Source organism: Oncorhynchus tshawytscha, linkage group LG19, assembly GCF_018296145.1.
Source record: "Oncorhynchus tshawytscha isolate Ot180627B linkage group LG19, Otsh_v2.0, whole genome shotgun sequence".
Classification (NCBI taxonomy): domain Eukaryota; kingdom Metazoa; phylum Chordata; class Actinopteri; order Salmoniformes; family Salmonidae; genus Oncorhynchus; species Oncorhynchus tshawytscha.
The window spans coordinates 4,956,998-4,969,197 of NC_056447.1; the positions used below are offsets into that span (position 1 = coordinate 4,956,998).

The 12,200-nt window shown below is 43.5% G+C and overlaps 1 protein-coding gene across 16 annotated transcripts in view; it reads right to left on the bottom strand.

Annotated features, from left to right (window-relative positions):
* LOC112219188 (pleckstrin homology domain-containing family A member 7) overlaps positions 1-11,709 on the bottom strand; it is a 173,528-nt gene extending 161,819 nt beyond the window's left edge. For 2 of the 16 annotated variants that reach the window (XM_042301270.1, XM_042301253.1), the window contains exons 1-3: positions 11,401-11,692; positions 11,193-11,269; positions 10,965-11,022 (exon numbers count right to left, since the gene is read on the bottom strand). In XM_042301270.1, the coding sequence (XP_042157204.1) occupies positions 10,965-11,022; positions 11,193-11,269; positions 11,401-11,483 (218 nt within the window). In that variant the 5' untranslated portion in view covers positions 11,484-11,692. Of the gene's footprint in view, positions 1-2,171; positions 2,240-10,964; positions 11,023-11,192; positions 11,290-11,400 lie in introns of those variants that run through there. The other 14 variants (XM_042301266.1, XM_042301263.1, XM_042301258.1 and 11 more) reach the window with 13 other exon arrangements.
* Between the last annotated feature and the right edge of the window lie 491 nt (positions 11,710-12,200).

The following is a 12,200-nucleotide window of genomic DNA, read 5'->3' on the forward strand; positions in this document are numbered from 1 at the left end:
TATAAACTATGAAGTCTTGTCTTTTTCAGACAGCAGAGGTTGTGTAGAGCAAGGTTTCCCAAACTTGGTCCTGGGGCCCCACCTAGGTGCACATTTTGGTTTTTGCCCTAGCACTACACAGCTGATTCAAATAAACTCATTAGCAAGCATAGATTATTTGAATCTGCTGTGTAGTGCTAGGGAAAAAACCCAAAACATGCCCCAAGGTTGGGCCCCAGGACAGAGTTTTGGAAACCCTGGTGTAGAGGTTATGACCTGACCAAGCCTCCTCTCCACTGGGCTGCTATGAGCACAGCTGTCCCCCCTCTTCCCTCAACCTTGGAAATACCTAGCTGAGTCACAGCAGAAACTCCCTGCATCCCTTATTCTCACAGACTGACTGCAGTGGCAAGAAAAGGTATGTGAACCCTTTGGAATTACCTGTATTTCTGCATCAATTGATCATCAAATTTGATCTGATCTTCAACTAAGGTCACAAAAATAGACAAACAGTGTGCTCAAACTAATAACACACAAATGATTGTATTTTTCTTGTCTATGTTGAGCATTGTGGTTTGGGGCTGCTTTGCTGCCTCAGAGCCAGTGCCGCTTGCTATCGTCGACGGGAAAATGATTTCAAGTTTATCGAGACATTTTGCAGGAGAATGTTAAGCTACCTGTCCGCCAATTGAAGCTCAACAGAAGTTGGGTGATGCAACAGAACAACGACCCAAAACACAGAAGTAAATCAACAACAGAATGGTTTCAACCAAAGAAAATACACCTTCTGGAATGGCCCAGTCCAAACCTCAACCCGATTGAGATGCTGTGGCATGACCTCAAGAGAGCAGGTCACACCAGACATCCCAAGAATATTGCTGAACTGAGGAATGGTACAGAATTCCTCCTGACCATTGCGCAGGTCTGATCCGCAACTACAGAAAACGTTTGGTTGAGGTTATTGCTGCCAAAGGAGGGTCAACCAGTTATTAAATCCAAGGGTTCACATACCCTCGTCACCCTGCACTGTGAACGTTTACACGGTGTGTTCAGTAAAGACATGAAAACATATCATTGTTTGTGTTATTAGTTTAAGACTGTGTTTGTACTATTGTTGTGACTTAGATGAAGATCAGATCAAATTTTATGATCAATTTATGCAGAAATCCTGGTATTTCCAAAGGGTTCACACACAGTGGCAAGAAAAAGTGTGTGTTATATATATATATATATATATATATGTGTGTGTGTGTGAGTAGTGTTTGAGGGGCGAGAACAAGCAGCCTCAGCACAACGAGCCCACTGGGAAGCTCTGATTCAGAGAAATTATCCCTCTTTCCAAGGACACCCAAACCCTCTTTCCCTCCTTGCCTCCCTCCCTTCGTTCATACTCTCTTTTTGAACAGAAAATGGAAATATTCAAGTTTTACTCAAGTCGGTGCCAATCCAGACAGTCATGCGGTGTGTGATTTGTTTTGCAGAGTGCAGTACAGACAGCAACTGAATACAAAAACCATTCCTTCCAAAAAATACACAGCTCGTCACACTGAACAATGACACAGTATTTGTGACTCCAAGGCCGATGTTTCTTTCATAGAGTAAGACAGACGATTTACTGGTGACTCCTCTATCAGGTTAATCACTCACACTACCAGAGATATATTCCTATTGCCCAGCTACCAGACAGGCAATATATGGACAGATAGATGGCATACAGCAGAAATGGCTGGTCCATAGGCCCTTTGTTGTCAAATAACTGAGTTGCAACGAAGAGTTGTCAAAAGAAAGTTCCACTAAAACAATTAAACATTCTACAACCATGCATGGAGACCATCCTTGGTTTGACATTTCCAAAGAACAAAAATGCATTACAGCGAGCAAACAAACTCAGCTTGCCTGTTTTGAGCCTAAAGTTGTTGTTTTTTAAACAATTGCTTACAGAGCTTCCTCTTAACCTCCCTTTCTTTGGCTGCCACAAAAATGCTGCTCTTTGAATTAGCCTTGGTATTCATGCCAAATGGCAACCTATTCCCTATAAAGCGCACTGCATTTGACCAGAACCCTACGGGCCCTGGACAAAAGTAGTGCACTACATAGGGTGTCGTTATTGGTAAGCCCATAGGACACTGAAACAAAACAATCAATCAATCTTACTCAAATTGCTAGCATTAGGCTACCACTAGACTACTGACCTAATGGTGGAATCCGCAGAAGGCGTAAACAGCGCCACCGCCCCACCACCAATGTTATTGTTGCAGAGCTGGGGAGAAAAAGAAAATGGTGGAAGATGGGAAAAAAACATTGCCGGACATACTGTGCTGTTGTATGACGCGTGCCATTATGTAAGGGGGGGGGCTCGTTGTGCTCGTTGTTAGCAGTAACCTATTCGCTGTTGCAATTTCACATTAAGCTTTAAAAACAGTTTGTGTCATAACAGCGTAGAATCTAAATGTTTTGCAACAAGTGTTACCACATGGTTTTTAGCCTGCTTGATATCACAAGACGTCTACAATACCTGACGTAGCCGTAAAGAGCCTGACCGGTCAAACTCACAGCCACATGACTTATGACTGCCTCCTTTCTCCACAGTCAAGGCCAGAGCACCAGAAAAATGTTGCTTTGTTTTTGATACGAGGAATATAAAGTCTTAAAGTATGTAAAATAGTCAATCTAAGCCAATGTTACAAAGAACAATGTTTCATGTAATCTTCTATGTCAAGTCCAGCCACCCAAGTGTGATGTTAAGCTAGGGTTGCTTCTTTGAAATAACACATTGTATCATGAGGTCCCTGGCAGTTCCCAGCTCTAGCGCTGCAGGTGGCAGCAGCATGCTATCGAATCCCAGTGCAGATGCTACAGTGGTTATTCGTTATATGCATAAGAGCTGTATATTGCATCCTGAACGCCCAGAGCTACTGACGGCTTTAGGTCAAGTGGGTTTGATCGAGCAATTTTAGTCATAAATATACCGTTCTGAAGTGACACCGTTCACATGGATCTTTCTATAAAGCTAGGGTACCGGTGACGATTTCCTACACTAGACAACTTGTTACAGCGGTTTTGATAAGTCATTGATAACAAATCTGCCAATTGTTTGATATAAAGATAAAAAGGGGAAAATAGCTATATTCAGTAACATTCACGAGTTGATTTAAAACCTTTGGTTGGTGTCTCGACAGATTTGTCCAAAATCTTGTGACATAAAGCAGTACTTTTCTGTCCTTGCATTTATGGCAGTGTTGTCGTTATATCACATACTAAGCATTACATCAGTCAAATTAGACATTTAACCCTGTAGGACTCCTATTCTAGCGGTCAGAAATGCAGTGTAACTACGCAACTTTGTGTGTCTCCTTGTTACATGGTGAAAACAGTTTATGGGCACACAAATGCAAAATAATAAATGCAATTGAAAAATATAATGCTTCTAACTTGATACCTAAAAACCTAAATTGAATTTGCAGTGAGGACGACAAAATTGAATGTTGGCTTCAACTTGGCTTTCCATATAAATCCTTACATTAAAAAAGGAATTTCGTTTTCTCATTAGAAAAACAACAATGAGATTATAATGCTACCTCTATTTGTGGTTTTATTATGTGTACCTGCGTCAGCCACATGGAAATAATCTCCATGCAGGCATCCAATCTATTTAGTCAGGCAATGTTCACATATTTTAGAATATAATAACAATTTGAATATCTAGGCCTTAAAAAAATTGAAGTAATGGCCTACTTTTTTTTTCTTTTACAATTTTTGCAAGCTTTTTGGGAGGGGGGGGTTCTAAACTCAGCAACAACAACAACAACAAAAAGTCCCTTTTTCAGGACCCTGTCTTTCCAAGAAAAATTGTAAAGGGTTTAAACACCGTTTCCCATGCTTGTTCAATGAACCATAAACAATTAATGAACATGCACCTGTGGAACGGTCGTTAAGACACTAACAGCTTACAGACGGTAGGCAATTAAGGTCACAGTTATGAAAACGTAGGACACTAAAGAGGCCTTTCTACTGACTCTGAAAAACACCAAAAGAAAGATGCCCAGGGTCCCTGCTCATCTGCGTGAACGTGCCTTAGGCATGCTGCAAGGAGGCATGAGGACTGCAGATGTGGCCAGGGCAATGCATTGCAAATGTCCATACTGTGAGACGCCTAAGACAGTACTACAGGGAGACAGGACGGACAGCTGATCGTCCTCGCAGTGGCAGACCACGTGTAACAACACCTGCACAGGGTCGGTACATCCGAACATCACACCTGCGGGACAGGTACAGGATGGCAACAACTTCCCAAGTTACACCAGGAACACACAATCCCTCCATCAGTGCTCAGACTGTCCGCAATAGGCTGAGAGAGGCTGGACTGAGGGCTTGTAGGCCTGGAGTCAGGCAGGTCCTCACCAGACATCACAGGCAACAATGTTGCCTATGGGCACAAAGCCACCGTCACTGGACCAGACAAGACTGGCAAAAAGTGCTCTTCACTGACGAGTCCCAAAATTGCCCTTGCTAGAAGCATGTGTTTCAGACATAAGGAAGTGGATGTCTGCAAACTTTCTACTTTTAAACTCGGACAAAACAGAGATGCTTGTTCTAGGTCCCAAGAAACAAAGAGATCTTCTGTTGAATCTGACAATTAATCTTAATGGTTGTACAGTCGTCTCAAATAAAACTGTGAAGGACCTCGGCGTTACTCTGGACCCTGATCTCTCTTTTGAAGAACATATCAAGACCATTTCAAGGACAGCTTTTTTCCATCTACGTAACATTGCAAAAATCAGAAACTTTCTGTCCAAAAATGATGCAGAAAAATGTATCCATGCTTTTGTCACTTCTAGGTTAGACTACTGCAATGCTCTACTTTCCGGCTACCCGGATAAAGCACTAAATAAACTTCAGCTAGTACTAAATACGGCTGCTCGAATTCTGACTAGAACCAAAAAATGTGAACATATTACTCCAGTGCTAGCCTCTCTACACTGGCTTCCTGTCAAAGCAAGGGCTGATTTCAAGGTTTTACTGCTAACCTACAAAGCTTTACATGGGCTTGCTCCTACCTATCTCTCTGATTTGGTCCTGCTGTACATACCTACACATACGCTACGGTCACAAGACGCAGGCCTCCTAATTGTCCCTAGAATTTCTAAGCAAACAGCTGGAGGCAGAGCTTTCTCCTATAGAGCTCCATTTTTATGGAACGGTCTGCCTACCCATGTCAGAGACGCAAACTCGGTCTCAACCTTTAAGTCCTTACTGAAGACTTATCTCTTCAGTGGGTCATATGATTGAGTGTAGTCTGGCCCAGGAGTGGGAAGGTGAACGGAAAGGCTCTGGAGCAACGAACCGCCCTTGCTGTCTCTGCCTGGCCGGTTCCCCTCTTCCCACTGGGATTCTCTGCCTCTAACCCTATTACAGGGGCTGAGTCACTGGCTTACTGGGGCTCTCTCTTGCCGTCCCTGGAAGGGGTGCGTCACCTGAGTGGGTTGATTCACTGATGTGGTCATCCTGTCTGGGATGGCGCCCCCCCTTGGTTTGTGCCATGGCGGAGTTCTTTGTGGGCTATACTCAGCCTTGTCTCAGGATGGTAAGTTGGTGGTTGAAGATATCCCTCTAGTGGTGTGGGGGCTGTGCTTTGGCAAAGTGGGTGGGGTTATATCCTTCCTGTTTGGGCCTGTCTGGGGGTGTCCTCGGATGGGGCCACAGTGTCTCCTGACCCCTCCTGTCTCAGCCTCCAGTATTTATGCTGCAGTAGTTAATGTGTCGGGGGGCTAGGGTCAGTTTATTATATCTGGAGTACCTCTCCTGTCCTATTCGGTGTCCTGTGTGAATCTAAGTGTGCGTTCTCTAATTCTCTCTCTCTCTCGGAGGAGGACCTGAGCCCTAGGACCATGCCCCAGGACTACCTGACATGATGACTCCTTGCTGTCCCCAGTCCACCTGGCCGTGCTGCTGCTCCAGTTTCAACTGTTCTGCCTTATTATTATACGCCCATGCTGGTCATTTATGAATATTTGAACATCTTGGCCATGTTCTGTTATAATCCCCACCCGGCACAGCCAGAAGAGGACTGGCCACCCCACATAGCCTGGTTCCTCTCTAGGTTTCCTTCCTAGGTTTTGGCCTTTCTAGGGAGTTTTTCCTAGCCACCGTGCTTCTACGCCTGCATTGCTTGCTATTTGGGGTTTTAGGCTGGGTTTCTGTACAGCACTTTGAGATATCAGCTGATGTACGAAGGGCTATATAAATTGATTTGATTTGATTTGATTTGAGTTGCTGTTCTCTCTCACCAGGGGTGATGGTCAGATTCGCGTTTATCGTCGAAGGAATGAGTGTTACACCGAGGCCTGTACTCTGGAGCGGGATTGATTTGGAGGTGGAGGGTCCGTCATGGTCTGGGATGGTACACTCGTGTCCGATGATGTGTCACAGCATCATCAGACTGAGCTTGTCATTGGAGGCAAACTCTACACTGTGCATTACAGGGAAGACATCCTCCTCCTCATATGTCAGTGTCAGTGTTCTGCCATGGCCAGCGAAGAGCCCGGATGTCTGGCACCTGTTGGACCAGAGGGTGAGGGCTAGGGCCATTCCCCCCTGAAATGTCTGGGAACTTGCAGGTACTTGGTGGAAGAGTGGGGTAACATCTCACAGCAAGAACTGGAAAATCCGGTGCAGTCCATGAGGAGGAGATGTCCTGCAGTACTTAATGCAGCTGGTGGCCACACCAGATACTGACTGTTACTTTAGACCCCCCCCCCCCTTTGTTCAGGGACACATTATTCCATTTCAGTTAGTCACATGTTAGTGGAACTTGTTCAGTTTGTGTCTCAGTTGTTGAATCTTGTTATATTTACACATGTTGAGTTTGCTGAAAATATACGCAGTTGACAGTGAGAGGACAATTCTTTATTTGCGGAGTTTATATTAGGCCCTATATGTACAATTAAATAAAACGCCACAATTGTATAACATTGAAGTCCATGAGATGGCAGCAGTGTGTGTGCAACGTTTCAGACTGATCGAGTGAAGCATTGCAATACTGCACAATATCGTCTATCAAGTCTACTCTTGTGCCGAACTGGTCAATTGATACAGTTTCAAGTACATAACTATAGAGAACATACAAAAATGATATGGTAATACACAATTTAAGTTTACACACTCCCAGGAATGTCATACATGATGGATAATTAGCTTCCCTACAGAAAAAAACACTAACCTTCACACATCTAGACCGCCGGGCGCGGTAGATGTGGGGCCAGAGATAGCAGGGTAGAACTGTAGAACCCAGTTCCTACATTTGAATATAAAAATGTATTTTATCGAACTCTGGGACCCTCAGGATGACAAATCAAAAATAATGTACTTGCATTCAGTAATCTAACTTCAGAGGTGAATGTATCAAACCAGTTGCTGTGATTAAAGTTTTGTTGTGCACTCTTCTCAAACAATAGCACTGTATTTATTCACTGTAATAGCTGTCCTAATTACCCAAACTCAGTAACATAATCTGATTACTAAAATTTAGTCCTAGATTTTTAATGAATTTATTTGCAAATTAAATAAATTCAAATAAATTCATTAAAAATCCTACAATGTGATTTTCTGGATTTTTTTCCCTCATTTTGTCTGTCATAGTTGAAGTGTACCTATGATGAAAATTACAGGCCTCTCATCTTTTTAAGTGGGAGAACGTGCACAATTGGTGGCTGACTAAATACTTTTTTGCCCCACTGTATATATCATTGAGTAAATAAAGCCGCATACAAACATGGTCTCTTTATTGCTTTATTGAGTAAGGCAGCTCCAAAATGCAGGTGTTTCAGCCTACTTCAGTGCTTTTTTTCGTGGGGGAAGCCAGCAGAAAATAGGAGCATTGCGCCGTGATTGGCTCAGTGTTCTGTCACTCATGGGGACACTACATCACAGGCAAAGTCTAAGTCCTTAGTCAGGGAGGACGTCAAACATTTAATCCCTTTGGGTCCTGCCATAGAGGTACATTAGAATATTGTCACCGTTATAGTGCAATTCATGTATTGTTTAGTGTTGTGTAGTGGCTTTGCTGGCATACATCCCACATTTTCTATATTTTTTCCCCACCAAGATTTACATGCTAAACTCGCCACTGCTTACAACGTCGTTCTAGTCACATTAGCTACAACCGTCCCAGTTAAACAACCATCCCACCGATCCTACGGGATCCTTAAGAGGTTTTTAAAGGATGTATAGTCCTAGGCCTATGTTGTTGTATAGGAGAAGTTATGGGCAAATTTGCATAAAATCACTTTTATTCCAATAAGTACGTACACAGGTGGAACTGCATAAATGTAATAAAATTTAAAAAATTGTATTTATTTATTTCAAAACATTTTGAAATGTTGATCCCAATGTCACACATTGGCCCAATTATTTGTAGAAAGACCCATACAGCGCTCCAAAGCCCCTTGGAGGTCTAAGTGGAGCCCTTCCATTTCCTTCAAATCTGTCAAAATTACATTTGGCACAGGACCAATGTTTCCACAGTGTTCTAGCATGCTACCTGGTGCTAAATCATTTTACCTGTTAAGATTACTAATGCATTCATTCTATCAACGTAAGACATGTGAGCACTACTCACATCTTCTGGGGAAACAAGTTATGACAGAAGAGAAGCTGCATGCATTTTGCTCACACTTACCCAGTGTCTTCAGATCTGCTAACAGGCTAAAGGAGGAGGCTAGGAGGACTTGGGTTTAGGGGGGGGGGGCTAGAAGTGGCATCTTTCATTAGAGATTGGCCCTGACATCTGCTACTCACGCCTGGCTGTGCCATCTGCAACCCCCCTCCCCCCCTCCTCAGTACCAACCATCCCTCCTCCAATAGGCACGGCCGGAGTTAAGATCCCTCTGACATTCCTGCGAGGGGTTTATCCCCTAGTTTTCACCTTTCATCCCTAGAATTTGATCCCGCTCTGCTCCTGCAGCACACTCACGATAGCAGGCTCAAGGGACTCCTGAAGGGGCCCCGAACAAGCTACACCCCCCATTTGTAGCCCCTGACGTCCAAAGGGAGGAGGGGGTGTATGTGACGTATGGGTCTGTGGACCCTCCCCTGGAGCGTAAGCGGGACTATTCACCACAAAGCCCAGGCAAATAAGAGTCTGGAGGAGTAACAGTTGAGACGGATATGAAATGTGGCCCAATGCAAACAGCCAGAGGCACAGATAAGGCACACATTTGGCCATCCTATTGCCATAAAGAGTTCATCATCATCATCATCATCTTTGAGCTCAGTCTGTTTTGTTGATGTGTTAGTAAGTAGAAATAATGAGGTTTCGGATGGCTGCGTTTTGGTGACGCACATATTTTAACAAAGACAGTTAAAATATGCGGTGAGATGTTGTGAATGCACAGGTGGGTACATGCTCTTTTCTTTCACATGAGTGCCTCTGGGAGATAAGTGTTTTGGTGGTCTAAAAAGTGGGTACACTTTCAGTAGTTCTTTCCACTTAAAGCATACAGCTCCATTCAGGTAGTTGACATAGAGAGCAGGCTAGACAAACCGGAGAATGTCCAAAAATGTCTTGTATGCTGCTGCATAAATGGTGTAGTATGCCAGGGAGAAATGTATACTGGAGCTAAGAAATTAATACTAAGTGTATGTTGTGTAATAACCAGTTAGTAGCCCATGTGCCTCACCCTAATAATTGGGTCTAGTTTCACCAACGCGGTATTGTAAACACATAACGTTAGTAGTTGTGGTGCTTGGCTTGCACGTGCAAATTCAGCACACACACAACATTCTATAATAGAATTGTGTTATTTGACATGTCAAATGAAAAGCTTATTTAACACGTCAAATAGTGTACCACCCTAATAATTTGGTCTATTTTCACCTCCTAATTTCACTAATTTCACCTGCTGTTCTGACTTGGTGGTGCACAAATAGCCCATAGCATGTTTTAGAGAAATGGAATCATTGAATATTGTTAAGAGCTTTCATTGTCTGTTTATATGCCCTGTTTATTTATCCTACGGTTCTGACTTGGTGTACAGGGAGTACACTGTAAGAACGGCCCATGTTCTGACATCTGTCACTGTACATTTCAAAAAGTGCTGAACAAATAGTTATATTGACTACGTCCATCACCGGTTGCTCGTTAAAATTAGATTGCCTTTTATCCGCTTGTCGTCCCCTTATGCCATAATTTGTACATCTCAATTGTCAGTAGAAACTACATTTGTTTAAGCAAGTCAGCCATATCAGGTATGCATTTTTTTTAAGGCAGTAAATGAGGCTGAATGAACTGTTTCGCTGCCAGACAAGGCTCCGCTGAAAGACAGGTGTAGCAGTGGTAAGGAGTTGGGACTCAGCTCTGCTGTTGGGACAGCTTTATGTAGGCCCTAACAGTTTATGGGCACCGTTTGTCATCGTTATAGTGCAACTAATGTATTGTTTGGTGTTGGGACAGCTTTATGTAGGCCCTAACAGTCAACTAATGTATTGTTTGGTGTTGGGACAGCTTTATGTAGGCCCTAACAGTTTGGTGTTGGGACAGCTTTATGTAGGCCCTAACAGTTTGGTGTTGTCTAGTGGCTTTGCTGGAATGCATCCCACATTTTTTTGTTTTGCCCCACCAAGACTGACATGCTAAAATCGCCACTGGGTACAGTAAGTAAGTGTTTTGCATTTTTGACAATTGAGAATCAGTTCACGTTTAGATAGAGGATTTGGCTGTTTTGGCTTCCAGAGCCAATTCGCGTATAAACAGAACATGTAAGATCCCTGGACTAAGGAGTAAGTAGGTTCCTTTTGTCCATTATCGGGCTAGTTGTAAACCAACTGTAACTGAAATATTTTAACCTATGAACGCCCCCACCACACACACCTGTGTCAGTAGGCTAGAGGAGCCATATTTTTTGCTCCCCTAGTAACCTCAACGGCAGTAGTGCGCTCAGGTACTTCGCCACGACATAATATAGTCGAATTAAATTGCTTTGACTTACTTTATGAAGTAGCTGGCCCCTTCGTCCGTGAAACCCTCTTCCCATCCTCGAGGTAAATCTGCATTGGGCGAGTAAAAATAATGTGCGTTACCTTCGAGGGTAGGCGCATTCCCTGAAAGTTTCGTGCATCATTAGGCTACCGGTATATCAATAACGCACAAAACAAACCCGTTCTTGTGTGAAGTAGGCCAAAACGGCATTAATAATCTGATACGAGTGCAAGCATACCTGACCGTATCATGTGTCCGGAATTGACAGGTTCGCCCGTTTTCGGATGGAGCCAAGCAGTCGTGTTCGTTTCATCGCTGCCAGAAAGACAAAACACCTGTTAAGAGGAAATAAACACTAGACAATCGAACTCTCCTTTAAAAGAGCCAACAAAAAAAAAGAAGAACGACTACATTTCGCCTCGCCAAAAAGCACATATTCGACTCACTGAACGAAAAACACCCTGCCATCTCCGCAGACACCGTAGGACCAGTGCTCAGGTAAGGTCTCCCGCCCGAGCGGCGCCGCCATGATCCCGGTATGAAGTCCTATTTCATTCCCTCTTCGTGGAGTTCTCCAGGGCACTCAAAATCCAATGACCACCGCCAGGGCGAAGAGGCGAATAAAGGGGAGGGCTGTCAGCTAGGCTACTCAGTTGACGGAGAAGAAGTACGTTTTCTGTGTAGCCTACCTTTGTCTGCCGACCGAAAGAAAGTTACACGTAGTTGGAAACAAAAAAGGAGCTCTCGTGTCGCCGCTTTGGTTACTTTAAGGTTTTGTAGTTGCACGTGTAAGCCAATTATTGCTCTCAAAATAGTTTTTCAGAGGCATTTTCTTATTTAACGCAGGTTCCCCGAGGTAATCGGTGCATGGCAGTCTATACTGGACAAAAATATAAATGCAACGTGTAAAATGTTGGTCCCCTAAAAGATGGCAGACATTTTCCATATGCACAAAAATAATATTAACCCATTTTGTGCACAAATTTGTTTATATTTGTGTTAGTAAGCATTTCTCCTTTTCCAAGATAATCCATCCACCTGACATGTGTGGCATATTAAGAATCTGATTAAACAGCATGGTCATTACACAGGCGCACCTTCTGCTGGGGACAATAAAAGGCCACTCTAAAATGTGCAGTTTTGTCATACAATGCAATGCCACAGATATCTCAAGTTTTGAGGGAGTGTGCAATTGGCATGCTGACTGCCGGAATGTCCACCAGAGCTGTTGCCAGAGAATGGAATG